We start from the raw sequence: 23,965 nt of genomic DNA, 5'->3' as shown, positions 1-23,965 counted from the left end.
TAAGTTAATTAATTGTGTGCACATCGCCTTCACCCTTCTTATTGCAAATATTATGGAGTGGGAAAGAACAGTTACAACGCAGTACTGGCCTCAAGGCGAACTGAGTCTACGAAAGCAGTTATGCAAATGTGCCGAAAAATCAAAGAGGCTAGACTTTAAGGCTTATAGCAGTAAATGGGCGATGAAGAGAAGGCCCATGAGAGTAAACGTTTTCCTGTTGAATTTTTCTAGGTAACATAATGAGCTCTATGGAATGACAACCGTAATGAAAACTCCATTTGGATAATTTAAACTTTTTAAATTTAGTAAACTATTTTTTTTATCGTCCTTTTAGTAAGAGGAAGAGAGAAGTAATGCTTAATTAAAAGGAAGTAAATTCTTTGAAATAATATTTATTTATATTATTTATTTTAATAATTTTTTAATATTTTTCGTTTAATGTTTTGTCTTAATTCAAAATAAACATAACTAATTGAGATATTTCTCCAATTAGCGGCATCAAAACAATATAAATATGTACGCTTTTAAGCAACGACAATAAAAGAGATTAAAGGTTGCCCTTTGGGGATTTCTTGGTTATTGTATTTAACGTTAGGCACATTAAATGAAATTGATTTTTGACTTTCATATAAAGACAATCATAATAAAATGCATGCGCTTACAAAATAGACATGAGACGAAAAATGTGAAAATACATATAGATTTTACAAACTATGGCTTATTGAGATTTTATGTATGTTTTTAATATGTATGTATGTATTGCATTGTATAATCTTTAATTTCAAACAGTAGCCTTTTTTTCTTTTTCAAAACGCTATTATTTTACAAAATCTAGCTAGAAACCACTTGTTGGCACTCCCTACTACTACCGAAAATATGTCTTGTCTTTCAATTGGGCGAAACATAGAAATTCTAAATAATCCTCGGTGCCTTACAGCCAACCATCGTTCTCTCACACTCACTCTCACTTTCAGTGCACTTCCGTACGCTCAATACGAGTACTTATGCAAAAAAAATAAGAAAGACGCAGCCACTTTAGGTTTGTTTGTTTGCGGGTGTGTGCATTCACCCAAGTGCCAGTTAATTTGCTAATTTGGTGGTTAAATTTTAATAAGCAAACGCAAAACTGTTATAGACGGGGCAGTGTATATTCTTTCATACACACATTCATTCATATAGCACAGAGAGAAATACAAATGAACTTACAATACTGTTGCGAAGTTGAATGTTGAAAGGTTTTTGCTTTTAACATCCTTCTTATTCTTTTTTATGAGTTTCATAAAATTTTTGTTTTTGGCTTTATTATACACGCTGTGATAGCAGCAAATTATGTACAATTATTTTAATGAAATGTAAAGAAAAGATGGAGTATGTGGAGTGCAGTGGCAGACACAAGCGACAAGCGGCAGAGCCCTTTGGGTTGTGGTGGTGTGGTGGGTGTATTGCTGGCGAAGGGGTGAACATTTTAATTGCATTTAAGAGAAATGCTGATTGCGTTTATTCATTGTGAGGGCGTTGATTTTTAATAATAAATGAGCGGCGGAAAGGATGCTAAAGTGGCAAATATGTGCGGGAACGGGGAGGCGTTGGATGAAGAATGAGCACAAAAGCAGTTGGGTCATCATGAAATGTGTTTATCGGGTAGTTAAATTTGGTCGCTGGTGAAAATAATAAACTCGGCTGACTTGTTTACATTTTTTAAATTTAAATTTACGTCATAATTGGTACATACGTATTGTAGATGTAATTAAATAATATATGTATGTATGTATATAATCGAAATTATTTATTATGTTCTTAGTTTTAGAATATTCCCCGAGTGATACACAGGTCATATTTTAACAAGAATTTATTTTTACTCATATAATTTCTCGAAAAAAGAAACTGATTAAATTGCGAAAACAAATGTATGTAAATTGTTCTTAGTATTTTGCCAATATGGTTAATTAATTTTTTATTTTAGTATTTTTTTGTATTAATATAAATATCATTTGTGTGAACACGCCCAAAATGTGCTGATTGTTTTTTAATTAAATTTATATTATTTAAAACAAAAAATAAAATGGTAAGCTAAATGGTAAAATTATTCAAGCTCAACAAGAAAATATATAGGAAAAATTGCATTCAAATAAATGTAAGAACCAATAAACACAAATATGTACATATGTATATTTCAGTTTTGACCGTTAAGTTGTGACCTGCACAAATAAAAAAGTCGCCCAATCTGCCGCATTGGCATTTTCCATACGTGACCCTATCACCATTGAGTTCGGCCAGTCATATTACATTAAAAATTAATTTGCCATCCAATTCTCCAAAATCAATGCGTTCACCCATGCACCAGCTTCACTGACATTCATACATACACATATCCCTACATTTACTCATCCTATATCTATATATACATATATACAAGTATAAGTGCATTGGCCATCAATCATGCATTGGTTGCGATATGTGCAATTATCAATGAATTGATTGCATGTTGGGTATTAAGTGCTGATATCGGCACAATTGTTTATTCGAATGAATTTACAAAAATTAGCTCATGTGTAATTAATTCGTATTAATGGAAAATTGTGTTAATTAAATGTTGTTTAAACGTATTATAGAAAAAATACACATATTTACATATGTATGTATGTGAAACAAGTAAGGAAAGGCTAAGTTCGGGTACCGAACATTTTATACTCTCGCAATTTATTGTTATATTTTTATTAAGATAACACACGATTGTACTCATATATTCGGTATAAAGTCCAATAGAAAAACGAAAAACATCATATATGATATATAAGGGCTGAGGAAATTCCTGAACCGATTAAACACTATTATACTTCTAAATAATCCTCGGTTCCTTACAGCCAACCATCGTCCTCTCACACTCACTCTCACTTTCAGTAGATTATATGCTCATTTAATTTGGCTAAGGTATTTCATATATTACCCGATTTATAATCTATTAAGCCCATCGTATTTTTTAAAATCCTATAATTAGCTATATGAGAGCTAGGGGAAGTAATGACCTGATTTGAACCATTCCTGATACAGCGACACTATCCTCTGAATTAAATTAAGATATCAGAGAGATTTAACGATGTTTTCGGTGAAAAATTACCATAAGGCACAGAGTTCTTCATATTCGATATCCGGGGCATTGAAAAGTTATAGTCCGATTTCGACACAAGTGATTCCACGGATCTTATACAGTATTTGTGTAAACTTTTATTCCGCTATCTTCATTAGTTCCTTATGTATATCTTATAAAGAGAAGGAATCAGATGGAATTCAAAATTTAGTTATATGGGAAGTTGCCGTGAACCGATTTCATCCATTTTCCACACGTGTCATCAGGATGTCAAGAAAATATTATATACCGAATTTCATTCGAATCGGTCGAGTAGCTCCTGAGATATGGTTTTTGAACCATAAGTGGGCGATGCTACTCCCATTTTCTATTTTGTAAAATGATCTGAGTGCAGCTTCTCTCTGCTATTTCTTCTGTAAAATTTATTTCAACTATTTTCATGGTTTCATGGTGGGGAACGTAAGGGAACCGACTGCAGAAAGTTTGGTTTATATAGCTTTATTGGTTTGCGAGATATATACAAACAAACCTACTTGTGGGCGGGGCCACGCCCACTTCCTTAAACAAATTACATCCAAATATGGGCCTTACTAGGACGATCCTTAGTACCAAATTTCAATTTTATAACTTTATTTATGGGTTAGTTATGACACTTTATGTGTTTTCGGTTTTCGCCATTTTGTGGGCGCGGTAGTGGTCCGATTTTGCCCATTTTCGAAAGCAACCCTCTCAAGGTCCCAAGGAACATCTGTGGCAAATTTCGTCAAGATATCTAATTTTTACTCAAATTATCCGTTGCACAGACCGACGGACGGACGGACAAACAGACATTCGAATTTTGACTCGTATCTTCGCCCTGATCATTTTGATATATATAATCCTATATCTAACTCGTTTAGTTTTATGACTTACAAACAACCGTTATGTGAACAAAACTATAATACTCTTAGCAACTTTTATTGCGAGAGTATAAAAACAGAAAACACCAACACATTTACGCATGTACACATGTATTGTATGTACATAGCTCAATTCTCGTTAAAAATACTACTACAAGTCACATACATACAACTGATGGCGTACATAATAAAAATAATATTAAAACTTCCCAAACGTACATCGTAGTTGACCGGCCATTGTATTGCCACCATCGCGCCCTCACTTATCGCTCTGTGCATCATAAATTCATCAATGCCGCCACCGTCACCACATATGCCGCACAATTGTAATTAATTACTCGATTTTATTTTAATTCATTACAATTTCGCTCTTCGACGCTTTTTGTTCGTTTTATTTTATTACGCTTTTGTTTCATGATACGCTTATATGTTATATCAAACCCTGCAGTGAGAATTGGAAGCAACCGGTAACTGTTTCAACTGCACTATTCGCTTTGATATATTTTGTAGCTGAGAATATTTATATTTTATTTATATTGCAAATATGTTTTTTTTTTTTTTACATTACTAAGAATTTTGCAAATCGCCGAGGCTTAAGTCAAATCATTAGTACGAGTACATGACCACATACAAGGAGTGATAATTTAATTGGATATTTATAACTGATTGTTTGACAACACTAGTTACGTTGGCCAGTAGTTTGTTTGGGATAGGTGAAAAACTGCGTAATGTACCTGCCAGGTACTCATCGGTTGTGTGAGTGTGTAGTGCATGTCATTTATTCGCTGACTTCGATTTGTACGTCAGCTTCGAAAGCGGGATTCTGCTGTTACAAAATCTGATTGTTGCTGCCGTTGCCGATGTACTCTCGCCAATCAGATTGTCGCTGGCGCTCTTTTGCGCACATACAAAGATTGTAGTTTTTGGTAATCAAAGAATATGGAATTGTACTGCAGCGATGGCGGCACCTTAATGCAACGAGTGGAAAATGTCAATTCGAATTATTTTCACTTTACTACATATTTGTATACGATTTTATCTGAGTTTTACCTGTCACTGTTTGACAACAAACGAGCGGCAAACGTACAATAAGCAATGCGATAGCGGTTGCTTTGTTTATCAATGGAAATGTGAATTGGAATTATTTGGACCGATTTTTGTGAGGTTCAGTGTTGCTCACACATTAATACAAGTATATATTTATATAAAAGTATAGCTTACTTGTGCCATGACACAGTGGACAGAAGCCATTCGGTTTTTAAGTGTAAATATGATTTTTGAAACGTTTAAAATATGTTGTTTTTTACCAAAAATTAATATTGGAAATTAAGAACCGTTTATTTTTAATTTTAGAATTATTTCCCAGCGAGTATTTTTTTCAAGTATCGACAATCAAATCGAAGCTAATTTATAGACGTTTTAATCTTCAATTCAAATCAGCCACATACATGATTACGTACTACTACGTTCTGACACACAAAGGCAAGTATAGTCGGTAGGCGGTAGTGAGAATGCACACATATACATACATATGTTTCTACGCGTAGCGCGAATTGAATTTGTGTATCACTCGACAGCAAATCGACAATATTTGATTGACTGCAAATCAGATGGACAAACATTTCGAGCAAATAGCGCATAAATAAACAAACATGAATGTAGAATGCACGATAATATGCCCACAACAATTTACTTAACCATATGTAAGTACACAAAATATGAAATGTAAACCCATTTGTACATATGTATGTATGCATATGTATGCAATTATAGGCATAGGGGAAGTTTTTTATCAGTAAAAAGTGGCTAATTTAATTTAACGCGTTGGAACACATATAAACGCACCACAAGTAACACCTTAAAATATCTACATACATATATGTATCTATGTATGTATGGGTGTATGTATAAACATATGTATTGAAGAACATACATATACACGCGATTGCTTAGATAAATAGGCGGTATTAGTTGGTTGTACAAATGTAGCGAAGTATTTGTTCGGAAATTTATGTGGTTAAATTAGCTCTGCTTGAGTTGGCAGGGAAGTAAACATATTTGGCGTATTAATACATTTATGTGTAGCTTTCAATTGCGTTAAAACACATTGAGAAATTTTGAAATTAAATCAAACATCGTTTAAAAAAAAGTTTAATTGACATTAATATTATTTCCTATACAATTTAATATTATATATAGATATTCTCTGACGGATACAAATGTTTCCATATCTTTACATGAAAACGAAGTAAAAACGCAAATTAATCACAGTTAACAGATATTATATATTATTTCAAAACAATGAGATTAATCTGAAACGTTCTACAATCAAAAACATTTGAATATGGCCTTACAATTCGCTGAAATCGGCGTTTGAATCGTTGTACGCAAAAGCGATTTCCATTTTTAGTCCCGTGCGAATGTCTTAGTTTCTTGCAATTATCTTGAAAATGAAAATCGTTTCAAAATCAACCTTTAATAAAGAGCTACTAAAAAATCCTACTGTCAAAATTAAAAACATTTTAGTCCATAATTGACGTTCGACATTTTACTGCAAAACATTTCTTATCCACCACTCCTAACGAGTCCTAAAAATTAATTAACAAAATATAAATATAAAATAGCATTATACGACACGGCACATTGTATCAAACAACTATTAACCAACGGAAAATGAATAAAATTATAAAAATATTTATTAATTAAAATCCAACTTTAAAAGTTGTCAAACCCTGTTACCCTATCTAATAAAACAAATGAAATCCAATGTCATTGGCAAATGTTTTCTCACAATATTCAGCGATTTTTCGTACCGTCGTGTGTCCACTTTTAATGTCATCACCATTTTAATTAAAATTATGATAATCACAAGGATATGCGCCTTATTAATAGACAATTGCCAATCAACATTATGACATTCAAAGTAAAACGCCCGTAACCAAAGAACTGCGAATTCGCATCATTATAAATTCACAAATAGGCAATGAAGCAAGTGGAAGAGAATTATTTAAAAGGTAGCTGCAATCAATATTTAAAATGTATTTGTAGTCAATGCCGAAAAGCGTGCCCAAGTATGCCGCTTTGTTTACTTTAGTGTCAACAGACAGCAGAAAAAAAATTAGCTGACCAATATTTTCGATTAACTTTTTCTTAGAGTTTTGAGAAGACAGTTAAACAAGCCACTCGTTGTATAATGTTCGAACTTTGCAGGGCATACGCCGTCTACAGTCTACATTTCACTGTGTTTTGACTCCTGGCGTTTTGTTTATATTGGCTGCGACCGGTGTTATTTTCATCAATCAAATCCGAACGAAATATCGTCAACTGCAGTCGCAGCCGCGGTCGCAGCCTCTTACTTTCGACTGATTTTATTAATAATTCAATCAGCGAAAATCGTGGCACGCCAAGCGACTTCAGTCGGCTGCAGATGAAAATAAAGAAAATATGGCGTTATTTTTCTTTATTCTTTATATTGTGCTACGAATTCGTTAGATGTGCGCAATATTGCAGCAGCAAGTTAGACCGCCACCAGCTGCTTGCTTGTATGTCCTGCCTTTTAGCTTTGTGAGTTTTATATGTTTCTCTCATTTTTCGGTTCGCTTCCATGCTGGCGACGCAGCAGCGCTGCATATTTACACAAGGGAAAAAATTATATAATTCCATTAGTGCGATTTCTTTTTCATCGACAAAGAGTAAATATTAAGTACGCAGCGCCGCGCAAATAATCACCCCGCTGCTACGCGCCAAACCTGTGGAGAGAGTTCCGAAAAAAGCAATGTAGAAATAAAAAATAAAAAACGTACGTTTTTGATCTACTTGAAAGAGCCTCGGCCGCTTCATTGCTTTTACGGTAGCTTTTTATTTCGATGATTTCTGAATTCATTTTTTTTTTAACATTTTTCATTACGAACTTTCAAGGTTTGCTGCGCGTAAGTGCAAGGAACCCGCAAGTCACTGACGCTAAACATACATACTTACATAGACAAACGTGATTTTAGTTTGTTAACAAAACAAAAAGCGCACGAAAAATATTGATAATTGACATACATATGTACGTACTGCGAGCACGGGCGACTTTTGTTGATATCAACTCAAAAAACCCAAACTCAGCATATTTATAATAAATAATATACTTCTTTAGTGACTTTTGTTTAGCGACAAAAACCATTTACAATAAGTAAAAAAATATAAAATACAAAATAGGAATTGTAAAATAATTCCCAGTTTTAGTACTAAACCAAAATATAGAGTATGTCAAATTAACTGCCCACTAGGAAATTAAGTGGCATACTAAACGTGTTAACCTCAAATATTATTTCTCAATCGTTCCGCTGTATATTGATAACAAATAAAACTAAACTAATTAGCTACTATTATATTAATCGACTATAACTAATACTGTCAATTGGAATTTTAAATGCTCCAGCAATGTGGTATTCCTGCGGGATTTTAAATCTATGGTACTTTTCGCAAAACATCGTAATTTTATAATAAACCTACAAATAATACAGATATCAACTAAGCACAAAAGAAGCTGTACATTTACCGCTTTCTTTATCAATTAGCTGAAAATAAGTAATTCTATCTGCAGGGTTACTTTTTAATATTCATTATAACTGGTGTAAGCTTGCTGCTTGTGCAGTGCATTTGTTCCATCCAACCTCAGCGGCAATTAAATAGCATAACTTTTGCATAAACAACGCTAATTAGCACCGTTGGGAATTGTGCAGTTAAAAAGACTTTCGGTGAGTGACTGAATGCGTAAATACTATGGGGGTGGGGTGAAGTTTGGGGTTGGTAAATTGTTAAATAGCGCTCGCCAAACACGTGCAAAACGCTTACTTTGATTAGTCAAAGGAGATGACAGGCCAGCAACGCGATCATTGCCGTAAAGATGTTAAAGTTTAATCAACATTTGTTAATTTTTGTTATATTTTGTAATATGTTGAACGATAAAAACGAAGATTTTCTACGTAATCTAAAATTACGATAATTAATAATCTTTATAGAATATATAGAATTCTTCTGTACGTGTGTATGTCACTGAATTCGAGAATGGATTTTTGGTTGGCAAATGTTTTATAAATGTCGGTGTGCAAAATCCGCTGGTACTTATATAGTTGTTAGAGTAAAAACAAAATATATTTTTCTCAAATACTTGTTGTGCTAAAGAGAAACAATTTAGCATTTATAAATAATAAAATAATAAATTTACAAATAATGTATACATCAATACTAAAATATATTTTAGAATAAATGAAAACATAAATAAACAAGTAAGGAAGTTATGACCCGATTTCACTAATTTTTGGTACAGAGACATATTATTAAAAGAAACATATTCCCTCTGAATTTCTTCATAATATCTGAGAGACCTAACTATATTTTCGGTAAAAAATTTGTTAGAAGCACTGAGGTCCCCATATTCGATATATAGGGTCTTGAAAACTTATGGACCGATTTCGACGATTTTTAGAATGGCAATGCCACTCTTTAAATGCAGTATTTTTGCAAAGTTCTGTTTCGATATCTTCACTAGTGCTTACTTTATATAATGTAAAGTAAACGATTCAGATCGACTTCAAAGTTATGGTATATGGGAAGTAGGCGCGGTTGTGAACCGATTTGAACTATTTTCACAACATATCATTGGGGGAAACCAACCAGATATTATGATCCGAAGTTCATTGAAATTTGTCGAGTAATTTCAAAGATATGGTTTTTCACCCATAAGTGGGCGGAACCACGCCCATTTAAAATTTTGTATACCATTTTGAGTGCAGTTCTCCCGTACCGTATCTTTATAATGAAATTTAAGGTTTCGGGTGGTTTTCTTACTGAATGAAAGCATTTTTCAACGTAATCTTTGTATGGGAGGTGGGCGTGATTATCATCCGATTTCCTCCATTTTTGCTTAATTTATGGCTTAGTTATGGCACTTTATGTGTTTTCGGTTTTCGCCATTTTGTGGGCGTGGCAGTGATTCGATTTTGCCCATCTTCGAAAGCACCTACCTATGGTGCCAAGAAACATGTGTGCCAAGTTTCATCAAGATATCTTAATTTTTACTCAAGTTACAGCTTGCACAGACGGACAGACGGACGGACGGACAGACAGTCATCCGGATTTGAACTCCACTATTCACCCTGATCACTTTGGTATATATAACCTATATATAACTCGTTTAGTTTTTTGACTTACAAACAACCGTTATGTGAACTAAGCAACTTTGTTACGAGAGTATAAAAATAAAACTAATCCCATATAAAAGAAAATTAAATAAAAAAAATTACAAAACACGGACGCTATTTTTCCAACACAAATGTTGTCTAATTTCCGAAGTAATAACTTTTGTTGACCCATCAAAACTACGAAACTAGAGTCAAAAATAGTACAACTAACTCTGCGCATACACAATATTTGCCGATGTAACCGACTTTTTAACTACTAACGATATACTGTCGCCGCTTGCGGTTTTACCCAATTGTTACCCTTGGTGTTGTTGTTGTTTTTCGCTGAGCAACGATAATCAAAAGGGTGTGCAATTTTAATTGGCCAATTTAATTACCAGTGTAAGCAATATGGCGCACAGCAAAATGCCACTAAAAGTGAACCGAGGAGCAGGAGAGTAACAGTAAAACGACAGCGACAGAGCAGAATGCATCAACAAGCAGTAGTTGAGAAATATGTATGTATGTGTGTGCATACTCGCCCACATGCACACGCGTGCAGCAGCGCAAGCCAGGAAGCCACATGTTGACTTGGTAAAAATACGCGCCAACAAAATTCAGATAGCCTCGCGCTGCCGGGTACAGAGGTACGTGGATAGCGGTGGACTCTCGCGTAGAGTTTGTAATTAGTTGCGCATGTGTTGGTGCGTGGTTGGTTGAGTGTGTAAGTGAGCGAGGAGGGGCTGGTGGTTACTAGATGCCGATTGCGGCCATACCATGCTGCTGCGCTCCCACAAGGCTTGCGTTGCTAGCATTTGCTTACTAAGTAAAATTTCAAATATTTTCACAAGGATTAATGGAATGTACAAATGTGCATACAAGTAAATATGCAGTACGGACGTCGCACAAACAAACATATATGTATATAATGTGCTATTCGAAATTTCATATGTATGTATGTTCTACACTTGTTGGCTTAACTGTAATATTTTTAATTGCTTAACTTATTTGAGATTTGATTGAGCGTAAGCATAAGAGTTTGCGTTCATATCTCCTTGCAAATATGCAAATATACGCCAGCGTACATGCATACCAGCGAACAAACATATATTTGATGTTACACATAAGAAGGGAGTAAAGATTTGCTTTTGTTGTGGAAAAGATTTTCGTCATTTTAATTAAACTAAAAAAGTTTACTTGCTAGCTAGTGTTTGTTAGAATGGGGCTGAAAGTTGAGCAAGTAAAGTAATTGGTAGTTTAATAGCTAATTAAAATTAATCAATAATTATTTGAAAATCATTCCGACTTTTAGATTATAATTGATAGTAGCAACAAATATAATATAATTGGATGTTGTTTGAAAAACGGGATCGAAACAAGATCGCACATATTGGTGGTAAGCACTACATTTCGATGGTTACCAAAATATGAATTTATCGAATTGAATTAATTTTAAGTTTGCTACTCACATCTTAAAAATATTGTTTGCGAATATATTTTTTAAGTAATAAAAACATGAATATGAAAACAGAATACCATATATGTACATATCTACTCCTACTTTCCGTTGTTTAGTCACCGAAAAAACTAACCAGATGTCAATTATTAAATAGCCGTGAACTCTGAAAAAAAATCTTTGTCGTATAACCCACTCACCGCTCCATTTTTATATGTTACCACGTTGACACTGTCGCATCCATTGCACAAAGAACTTTCCCCACTAATCCGTTGAGTGCCTAATTTCGTGATGTTTTACGTAGCAACTGCGTTGTAAAGTGCAGAGTAGCCACCTCTACGCGCTTACAGCGTGAATGACGGTGGGGGGCTGCTGGTACTGTGCATGCGACAAGCCAACACAATCGAGTATACTGCGGCAACGCCTCCCATGCGCTTTCCAAATTAGCGCGCAATCAGCACAAAATCACGCGCGTAACGAGTTTGGCGGGAAAGCGTTGCTGCTGAGTAGAGACATATATACTCGTAAGTCGCGTTGCTACGTTTCACGTAACTTGTGCACATGTAGAAACTTTATTAATTAGCGCACTTTTCCGCGCAAAACTTACAACACACATGCAAGCATACAAATATAAACAGCGTAATGGAAACAGAAATCCGACTATGCAATGGAACCGATGCTGTTTGTCACAAAGCCTTATGGATTGGGCGAAGGCTCGCGCGCAAGTTGTCAAAAGTGATTTTGTTGCACATAAGCGCAGCGGCAGCAGCAGCATCGCATTACCTTGGTGGTAACACAACAGACCAGTTCCATACACACTGCCTCTTTATGGTTAGTTGTTGTTACTGCATGCATTACAATGTCCATGCGGAGGGTGTCAGTGCGGCAAACAATTAGCGTAATTTCAATTTTGCTAAAAATTTCATAAACCACACACGAGCCGAACAACAAACAACCACATTAAGTACATAACAACAAATGTATGTATGTAGCGATGGACACTCTCTCCGAATGCTGTGCGAGTCAATTTTCGACTTTGCGCCAAATTAGTATAGCAAAGCAAAATATGTTATTACATACATATGTACATATGTATGTATCTTATGAATACGTATGTGTGTTGGCATGTGAGCATATTTGCCCGTGCGATTAGCGATAATTCCCTGTATTGTTAGGAACGATTTGACGAAAAATCATAACGCACCTCACAACGAACGGATAATTTTTCTTCGCACATGAAAAACTGATGTTTACCTCTACCATTGTTTTAGCTGCAGCTATCCAATCAACTTAAAAAGCAATAAACAAATTAATGCCGCGGATATGTTGCTGTATCTTACCAACTGTAAAACCTTTGTAGGGGTTTATATGCCCCAGGCACTACTAGCCGATATGGCAAATACACCACACATACATGCATACATATACTTTATATGGCTAAATTAAATTGTTTCTAGTACGAGGACAAAGTGGCCACAAAAAACACCCAAAAAGCGAGAGAAACACAATACTTCAAAATGTGGCATTGAATGACACATTGTTGATGTTGGAGGCGATGTGAGTAAAGAGGGAAATGTGCTGATTTACATGGTGTAAAAAGAATTTTTGAGTAGCCTAAATGGATGACATTTTCGACAGTTTTTGATTTCATGTCTGTAAAATTTAGAAAAATTAAAAGGACAAATTACTATTACTACATACTATTTTCTGGAATGTAGATTTATTTAGTTTTCATAACATTGGCTGGGTGGCTGATGTTTGGATCCGGCTATAGGTAAACTAAATATTCATTATGAAGCCATTTATATTTTAATACATGATTTTGGTATCTTAAGGAAGTCATCCCATATGATGGGCTCAAAATCGATTTTTTTTTCATAAATGGCTTTCTAAAAATTCGAAGTCGGTTTAGAGATACAACTTCATGAATGATTTGAAATTTGTAGGGTGAACGCTCTATTATCAAAACTCTATTTATTGACTGGTCGTAAAAAAATGGTTCTAAAAAAATAAAAAAAATTAGCTCGACTTTTTTACCAAATATTACTCATACGCCGAGTTTCTCAAACAAACCAAAAAAACTTTTTAACACTAAGAACTATGAACTTCGAGCTTTGTCAAAACAGAATGCCAAATTTTTAAAAACATTTTTTTATTTTTTTTTTCATATTTTTTTATAGTTTGTACATACATATATGTAGTATGCAAGTAGTATGTGTACTTTTTAATACATATACCCGTTCAACCCCAAAACAGATCAACAGGTTAAAAATTAATTACTTATTTGGCTAGCAGAGATGGGCGCACCAGCACAGTTAACACCAGTATTAGCGGCATTTATTTGTTTGTAATATGAAAGCAAATTTGTACTATGTATCAGTAGTTTCATTGCATTGCATATACACAAAATAACATATGTATCAACATGAATATGCTGGGGAGACAACCTCAAACATCACATTGGTTATTAATGTTGACCGTCAATTATGTTTTAATTGTCATAAAAGCTTTCACCTCAGTGACACAACAATACAAAGTCACAAACACCAGTGACAATGTATGTAAGCATACATATATACATGCACACATTTGTTTATACATATGTATGTAGCTATGAAGAAATAATATTTTTCAGCTATGTTGGACCAACAGCAACATCCAACAACACACACACGCGCACATACGTATATATATAAAAACGAGTAACATTGCCGAGTTTGAGTGACTGCGCAACTCTCTCTAACGTACAATCATTTGCACTTTAGCCGAAAACGCACGCTTTGCCTCCAGCATGGCACCGGTCTGCCTGTTGCCGTGCTTGTTTAGCCTTGTTTAGTGAAGAGAGTACTGCGTATATGTATATGTGGAGCGGGTAAGTGCATGGTTTTCGTTGTCAGCGGAAAGTGCAAACAATTAAATCCAATGGGATGAACCAATTGTGTTGAGGGGTATTCTGTGTTGTGTTAATGAATGAATGCATGAGGAGCAAGTGTGCATGTGAGTATATTTATTGTTGTGAATATGTATTATATACTTACATATATGAATAAACATATTGCAGTCTGTTGTATATGTATGTACATATTATATATACATAGGACTGAGCATGGAGCCATAAAAAGATAAAAAGTACAATGTATTGCAGCAATTAGCCAATAAAATGGACAATATTTGGAGACAGATGTGTAAAAGAACTGGGATATAATGGAGCCTGTAAACAATTTCACAATACAGATAAGTAAATTGTTAAATTTTTTATCATTTATTTATTTCAATTTTTTTCATATTGTTTGCATATAAATTTTTTAAATTTGGAATTTATATTTTTTAATATATGTATAAAAATCCGACTCTATCTTCCAACATTAAAATGAACGTTGAAAAAAAGTCACCGAAAACGAAGTGACCTCCTACGAAACCAACCAACAACAACACGATAAGGTTGCGACATTAAGAGCGCATATAGCCACAGTCACACTGGCCACGGCTGACAGGCGGATCGCCACTGCCGGATGTTGTAACTGCAATCGGATTTTTCACCGAATTCACTCAACCTCAATCCGACTGCTTCCTGCCACTTCTTGGCGCTACTGCGCCTTGCTCTTGGTACACCTATCCGAAAACTCTCGGCTCGTTCGCCATGAGCGCTATTTTTGCATTTTGTATGCGCGCTAATTATTTATTGAAAGCACCAGCCTGGACGTTTTATAGAGGAGCGCCCGCGCAATAATTCACTTGAGTGATGGGGCGGTAAGCGGACGGTTTGGACTGCCAAGGTTGGGCGCAGTAACGCAATTCTCTTCAATTAACCAAGCTCTGCTGCTGCCAAGCAAAACCGGTAGACCGAGCGTGCGACCGCGCATGGCAATTGTGAAATATTTAAATTTGTGTGCAATTTATAATTTACGAATATTTGCCATTATAATTAATTTTTACACATGATTGAAATTAAATTAAATAAATAAAAACAATAACAGAAATGCTGGTCACGCAGTCTGGCGCACAGGACGATGGACCAAACGGTGAGAATCCACCCATAAATATCCAATATGGGACGGATGGGTCAGTCAAACAAAAAATTAAATGACTGCAGCACAATACACACAGAGGATTATGAATTAAATGCGCACACACACGTATGTATATTTGAATATGTATGAGTATGAGTGTAGCACTGTTGCTATGATTTTTCATGACATGTTTTGTTGTTGTGCAACGTGTTAATATAATTTGGATTTTTGAGGTTTTTCGCAATTTGAATATCAATAACTGCACTTGCATACGATAATACATAACGGCAAATAATGAGGTCACACATAGACACCTGTCCAGCAGTCCAGCAAAAATAACAATTCATTGTAGCACGCTTTGCGGCAATAATGACTCCGCCCAAATCTATGCTTTGGATATTTTTGATTGGATTTACTCATAATCGATTTAATTATAGCGGATTGACAGCGAGAAATCATTAAAATTGATAGCACAGAACATAAAAAGCCGATTATAACTGCAAAATTATGTGTATTTTATGTTTTTCGAGTATTTGTTGGAAAATGCCAAATAAAAAAGTAAATGGAAAACGGAAAATGAAGTCGAATGCAAAATATTAATAAAAAAAGACATTATAAATAAAAATACAACAAATTATTATTTTTATTTGTTTTATTTTTATAAATATAAAAAAAAAAATATTAAAAATATAACAAATTCAAAAAAAAATTAAAAAATACAGAAAAAAATATAAAAACAAGTAAGGAAGGGCTAAGTTCGGGTGTAACCGAACAGTTTATACTCTCGCAATTTATTTATTTAATTGTATTAATATAACACACAATTTGACCCACATATTCGTCATATATATGGTATAAAATCCATTGAAAGTTGGAAACCCTAATATTAGGTTAGAAGCACCGAGGTTCTCATGTTCTATATATGGGGCCTTGAAAACCTATAGTCTGATTTCGGAATGGTCCGATTTTTAGAATAGGGCTGCTACACTATAAACGTAGTATTTATGCAAAGTTCTGTTCCTATATCTTCACTAGTGCTTACTTTATATATTGTAAAGTAAACGATTCAGATCGTCTTCAAAGTTCTGGTATATAGGAAGTAGGCGTGGTTGTGAAGCGATTTGGCCTATTTTCACAACATGTCATTGGGATGTAAGGAAACTATTACAAACCAAGTTTTATTGAAATCGGTAGAGTACTTCCTGAGATATGGTTTTTGACCCATAAGTGGGCGACGCCAGGCCCATTTTCCATCATCAGCTTCCATCGGCCATTTCTTATGTGAAATTTAGTGTTTCTGACGTTTTTCATTTAGTGAGATAACCCACATTTAGTAATTTTATTTCCATAACTTTATTTATGGCTTAGTTATGACACTTTATGTGTTTTCGGTTTTCGCCATTTTGTGGGCGTGGTGGTGGTCCGATTACGCCCATTTTCGAACTTAACCTTCTAATGGTGCCAAGAAATACGTCTTCCAAGTTTCATTAAAATATCCCAATTTTTACTCAAGTTACAGCTTGCACGGACGGACGGACGGACGGACAGACGGACAGACAGACATCCGGATTTGAACTTTTCTCGTCACCCTGATCATTTTGATATATATAACCCTATATCTAACTCGTTTAGTTTTAGGACTTACAACCAACCGTTATGTGGACAAAACTATAATACTCTCGTAGCAACTTTGTTGCGAGAGGATAAAATATAATAAAAGAATAAAAAAAATTATTTTTTTGTTTTAAGTCAGTAAAATTTGTAAAAATTAAATCAGCTGTAATTTTTATTAAAACTGCATCTTTACTTTAAGACTTTTTTAGTTTGATAAATTTGATTTCACAAAGCACTTATTTACCGAGTTATTAATGCTGATTTATTGCAAATTCATTTTAGACCAATATGGAGTGGTGATCCTATAAACCGCATAGTAAACTCGCAATATAGCCAATATACATAAAAGAGTTAAAAACCTCTGAGGTTGTTTGTAAAAGGCAAAAATAAAAAAAAAAACAATTTTCCGATACTCATTCAATTACCAATACCTTATTTTGACCACTTGCTAATATTAAATTAATTGAATAAGAGCCATAATATTTATTTACGAGTAGATAACTCATGAAGATAAGACTATTTGAGCTGTCAAAAGCGCCATGTAAACGACTAATTACAAAAATATCACAAAATATCAAAGGTGTGTATATATGGACATATGACAGTTCTTAAATCCACACTGAAACCAACAACTGCAACGCAAACAAACCTATAAGAGAAGAAATATGCTCACATACTGCCAAGCAGTACAAACAAACCAAACCTCAGGCCACAGCAAATGGTAATTAAAATCAACTCAAACTGATACAAATCGCTTGTAAATACGACAAGGAACGAAAGTAAATGTAAACAGAAAGCATGAGTAAAAATATACACATATAAAAGTAATACAGCTAGATTTATGCTATAAATAAAAATAAAAGTCAGTTCAGCAAAGATCCCATCACAAGGCAATTCTCAAAGCTCCATTTGCTGCCGTAGCGTAAAGGTCGAGTTAGCCCCAATCGAAAATGCATAAACAAATATCATCACATACTAAAACAGCCGAAAACAAAAAAATATGCACCAAAGCTAACCACATAACCCTCCTCTAATGCCATCAAACGATTACGACAAGCCGCTTGAAACATTGACACACAAGAACACTTGGCGCTTAGCTCGATAAGCGATTTTCGATTGCGCTCAACAATTCAATTAAGGCAATTGAAAGGCATATCTACGCACAGCCAAAAATATAGAAATCGATATGACTGCAAGCACCTTAGCCTTAACTTGACAACGTGACAAAAGCTGTCCCAATACACCGACGCCAACGATACAGAGTGAGTGGGGTCGAAGAAAAAATCTTGTAAATATATATGTATGTATGTGTGTATGTATGTAGCATGACCAAAGACGTTTAACGGATGCCGCGAAAAAAATTACGCTAATTGGCCAGATGAAAGCACGACACAGCACTATAGAGACCGCCGAGCTGTAAAAAAAAAACAAACCTTCGCGAAGAAGGGAAAAAATAAGCGCAGCCGAAATGTATGCAATGCAGAGAGTGTAAACAAAAGCAACGTGTAGGCACCCGCGACTCTATCTGCTAGTAAGCTGTACTAAGAATGTAAGTGAAGGAATGGGCTTGGGGGACACAATTAGCAAATCGTTACATCAAGGCTTACAGTTGAATGATTATATGTAAATTGGATTAAAGCGATGCAATTATTTAAGGCAATTAAAAATAAACAAACTAAAGCTGCGTACGTGTGTCGGCCGCTCTCACAGAAGAATGAGAGCAAATAGTATGTGGTGGTAGATTTGAGTGAGAGCATGAACTCATATGCAAGTCCCATATGCTACAGCCGAAGCATGCACTCAAAAACTCAAAATAAACAAAGATAAGCGTATATTTAGGCGCAAAAGCATGAGTAGCAAAAGCGAGTTGACAGTTCAGAAGTTAAAGAAATAGTTCAGCAAACTGAAAGCTAAAAGGAAAATGATGCAATTTTTGGTTTTCCCCAGGACAAGAATCACTTAAATAATATTGTTAAATATTTATTTATAAAAAAAATTTAAAACTAAATAATTTGCTGCTGATAAACTTTCTCATTAAATCAAATAATCAAGTTCAAAAGTTTATTTCATTATTAAACCTTCTAACCATAATTTACAGTTATAAGCCTATTAAGGGCTACAGAAAGAGTAAGAAAAATAACAATAAAGCATCAAAACACCAACGACATTCATATTATAATTTTCCACGCTCTTAACTCTCAAATATTTTCTTATGCACTCTGCTCAGAATCACTCATATCTGTTGCTCTCCCACTCGCCACCCATGTCGGCATCGGCTCTCTGTTTACATACAAGAGCAGTCGTCAGCCGCAAGCACATTGCCACATAGCGGCAAACTGCAGTTAATCCCACAAATTGGTCCAAAATATGGAAATTTACACTCGTGCAAATATAGACTTTTGGGAATGAAATGGGTAGCGTGGCTGCTCAGCACAAGGTTTGGGAGTGAAATGCATGAGTTTATATTTATGGATGTGTGTTTGTGTACTGTCGACGTTTGGCATTTTGGAAACCAAAAGAGACACCAATTATAACAGTGAAATATGCGTACTCAAATACGGACATACATACATACACGCTCACACAACATAAAAGGACGAAAGGCAGTACGAATGACAGCCGACCGACCGACCGACCGACCGAGCGACAGCTGAACGACTGCATGCATGATGATGATCAACTACACTGCCGGTCAACCAGCCCACCATACAGCCAGCAAGCTTGCTTGCTTGCCTGTACGCCTGAATGTATGCTTCACTCGATGAGCTATAAATACGCGCGCGCAATTACGGCTATAAATCAGTTTAAATGGTATTTCGAACGCGTGCGGACTAAAAACAGTGCTGTAATAATAACAATACGTAATACACAACTAATTGGCCAATTAAAATTTACATCGAATATTGTATAAATACTCAAGAAAATATTTTTCCTACGCACGTCTTTTCGGATTTTAACAACTCCCGCGCACACAAATAGTAGTATTGCTGTTGCCTGTGGTGCGTGTGTGTAAAAATGTTCACCAATTGGCTAACGGGTACGACTGGCTCGAATAGTGGCACTATTAACGGTAATTGCGACACGCCAACGGCCGGTGGCAACGGTAATGCAAATCCAGAGTCCGCTACACTACCAGTTGGTAACGTCGCCGCGGCTGCTGCTGCTGCCGCCGCAGCTTCTGGGTCTGTGGCGTCTAGCATTATGTCCACACCACCTGATGTCGTGCTCGAAGTAGGTCCCGCTGGACCGACCAGTGTACGCTTTGTAGCGCACAGCATTGTGTTGGGCATGCACAGCGGCTATTTACGCTCTGCCATACGGCTAGATGAGAATGCGACCATTGTTGGCGCGGGCAACGAGCTTGTTTTATATCTGGGCAATGTGACCGCCGAGCAATTTGGGCCGTTGCTCACATATATGTACACCGGGTATTTAGATTTGAATATGGACAATATTTTTGGTGTGCTACTAGCCACACATGTGCTGCATATGCCGCGTGCATTAGAAATTTGCCGGTAAGTAGTGCGACTAACGGTTACCTGATACAAGCAAAAGCAATCACTATGTAGGTTTGTTAATTAATCTGCTGTATTTTTTTTTTTTTTGGCTTTACAGTTCCTTTTTAGCACGAGCTCAATCCGAAGGTTATTTAGCCAGCAATCCATTGACTGCCCAGTTAGCAGGTGCTGCAAACTCAAATTCTAAGATCATACGCCCCATACCCAGTAAGGCTACTCTGCCTAATTTCGGTTTTATACCGCTCGCAACAACGCATCAGCTTCCACAGCCACAAACTGCTGTGGCGTCCAATAGCAGCGAAAACTTCAAGCAGTTGCCGCAGGCATACGAAACCGAGCCAACACTGGCTATGCGCACTCGCTGTATTGGGATATTGCGTCCACCGAGCAGCTTAGAAATCGACATTGACCGTACATCGCCTATGCAACATACGGATGCTGACGACGATGACGAAGACGTTGAAGTCTTTATCGACAACAACACAGAGTCTGATGCAGACGCTGAACTTGACTGTGCCATTTCTGTGACTTCGCACTCCTCGCAGCGCGATGGAGACACGGTCGACAGCAAGCATGAGCAACGTGACAACAAGGAGGAACATGAAATTATCTTAACTATCGCTGAAGCACCAGTGACGCTAGCTAAAGCGCGTTCCGAACGAGACAAAGAAATAGCGCGAACTGCTCGTAACAAGTCGACAACAGCAGTGAACGACGGAATATCCGTACACAATACAAGCAAACGTGATCGACGTAGGCCAACGCGTACACATCACAAGTCGGGAGGTTCGCGCGCGTCTGGCCTACAAGTTGCCAAAGCTCCCATACCAGCTTCGCAACTAGATAATAATGAAAGCTCTAAAGTAATCATTGATGTCGCAAGTTGTGATGGTCCCGTGCGTTTCAGACGCATCCTCAACACAGCATATGGTCACAAGCCGGAGGACTACGCTGTAATGCCGGAGCGCACACAACAAAGTGTATCTCTCTCCTTCCATCAACAAATGGCAAAAGCGATCAGTCATCACCGGCAACTCGCCACAGCCAATGAAGAGTCCGAAAATAGTGAGTCCAGCGGCGGTGGTGGCAACACTATGAGCGGTGCTGGTGGTGGCTCTGCCAATGGCAAGCACAATAAGAACGCTGGCAACGAAATTTATGTGTGTGTCTATTGTAAGCACACATTTAAGTCGCAATATTGCTACCAGAAGCACGCCAAGCGGCATCTCAATCCGCTCAGTCTCAATTGTGCGGCGGCCGCCAATCTCGCTGCAGCTACAGATATAGTCGAAAAAGCAACAACAGCAGCTAAGTCTGCGCCAAATGCTGGCGGTAGTTATGATTTATCAAGTAGCGCTGGTATTCCAACACCAATCTTGACAAGCAAACAAAGCGCGTGCGAATTGCTACGCCGTGAAGTGCGTCCGCTGGACATGAACGTGCAATACTACCCGTGTAAGACATGTGGCAGCAAATTTCCCAGCTATTACTTCGTCCACAAACACCGGAAGATGTGCCATGCCGAGGAGGAGGCCGCAGCGGCGGCCGAGGCGGCGAACAAACGCGAAAACGGTACGGGAAATGGCGCTACAGGAAACGGACGTGAAAGCAAGCGTGAAAAATCATCAGAAGAACCTATGGATTAATATCAATGCATGGCTAGAGATTCGCGGAAAAACATTTAATTACGAGAATGGCAGTTGATTCCAAATCAGGAGCAAAATTGGTTGTTTGCAGTAGTTTGTAAAACAATTTTAATGATAAAGCAAATACTTAGCAAAAGATCACAACAAAAAAAAAAAACAAATAAGTACGAACACACGAATTTAATTACCAATTTAATTAATCTCAAATGTAAATAAACTTAATTCAGCACAAATTAAATAAAAAAACGAAAGATATGTAGAAAAAGCACTGAAAAACTGAGGGAAGAAAAACAAACAAAGAAGAAATAAAGAATAATGAAAAATCCAGCAATTTCTTGTTATTTACATTTGAGGTAACCATCTAACAGCTAGTATGTCAAAAAAAGAAAGGTGAGGGGTGTCCATTTGCAACCAAGAGTCTACGCCGTTGAATACTGCAATAATGTTTGGAATTAATTAAAGACTTATTTGCGGTGTGCAAATAATAAACGATGAAAAAGTGTGCGAAAATAAAGCCTTACTCCTTGTACAGCTCTCTTACATTTTGCACTAATTACCTGACCACAATGCGCAGCATGAAGGACCAGGGAAGAAGCATACGCGAAAAGCAAACGCGTACATAATTTATGACATCATAAAAAGTATATCCGTCCATTGCGGATAATTGAGCAGTTGAATGAAAAATACACCAGCGCAAATTTGGGGCATTGAAATATTAAAATTACGGTAAAATTTTAGGGATTTAAAAAAAATATATATTTATCACAAATGAACTGTTTGTCTCGCTTTTTATCTTCCCTTGAAAACACACTTCTACTAGATTGTTATGAAAATGCATAGCTTCCTATTGCATACTGAGCTGCAAAGATTTCAGTCATCTAAGGTTCTATACACAGCTTATAGATTAACCCTTTCATGCGCAATGTTGCTTATAGCCAAGATTGTACTTACCGGCTTCTAATTCTTGTTATTTAAATTTTTTACCACCGGTTTTTCAATTATGTGTCTTAAGTGTTGTGCAAGCTTACAGTTACATTTTCTTTTATGAACTGTGCACGTATTCATTTAGTATGCGTTCTCCGCAGAGTGAAAGTGTCAAAATCGGTTTCGCGAAAAAAGCTATACTAACTAAAGTGGTTATACAAAAAGTGTTCAAAAACATAAAATAATTGTTTTATTTTAAAACAAAGTGAGTAAATAAATATAGAGTTATTTAAGAAAAATAGTCATGAGAAAAGTGTTTAGTTTATTTATAATAATTTAATTGTTGCAACACCCTGTAACTAATGAACCAGGGCACAAATGACTTTGAAATTTGTATCACTTCATATTTGAGTTATGACTAATACTAAAATATAGTAAAAAATGCTTCGGCCATTTTAATTCGAGCATGAGAGGGTTAAAACAGGTGATTCAAGTAAAGATACTTTTTTCTATAGCAATTTTTGACAGAGTCATGTCAAGCTATGATGTTATTTTTGTTCAATATTTCATTTCATTGTGTAAAGACTTATGCCTGAACAACGTTAAAAAATTGTTCAACTTTATTTCGAAAATTCACGTT

General features: G+C 36.0%; 2 protein-coding genes across 6 annotated transcripts in view; one reads left to right on the top strand and one right to left on the bottom strand.

Moving 5' to 3' along the window:
* LOC105215044 (uncharacterized) overlaps window positions 1-23,965 on the bottom strand; it is a 152,844-nt gene that overhangs the window by 12,711 nt on the left and 116,168 nt on the right. The window lies entirely within an intron of this gene.
* LOC105215006 (uncharacterized) lies at window positions 17,393-22,817 on the top strand. The gene is made up of 2 exons (XM_011188737.3): window positions 17,393-20,752; window positions 20,853-22,817. The coding sequence occupies exons 1-2, from the start codon at window positions 20,253-20,255 to the stop codon at window positions 22,399-22,401; spliced, it is 2,049 nt and encodes a 682-aa protein (XP_011187039.2). The 5' UTR covers window positions 17,393-20,252; the 3' UTR covers window positions 22,402-22,817.

This window comes from Zeugodacus cucurbitae, chromosome 5 (genome assembly GCF_028554725.1).
Source record: "Zeugodacus cucurbitae isolate PBARC_wt_2022May chromosome 5, idZeuCucr1.2, whole genome shotgun sequence".
NCBI classification, from domain to species: Eukaryota; Metazoa; Arthropoda; class Insecta; order Diptera; family Tephritidae; genus Zeugodacus; species Zeugodacus cucurbitae.
The sequence above is the reverse complement of the archived record's forward strand: the minus strand, read 5'-3'. Positions and strand labels throughout refer to the sequence as shown.

Coding starts and splice junctions, on each gene's coding strand:
- LOC105215006 (XM_011188737.3), top strand. CDS start 20,253: ATGTTCACCAATTGGCTAACGGGTACGACTGGCTCGAATAGTGGCACT. Junction 20,753..20,852: donor CGTGCATTAGAAATTTGCCG/GTAAGTAGTGCG, acceptor TTGGCTTTACAG/TTCCTTTTTAGCACGAGCTC.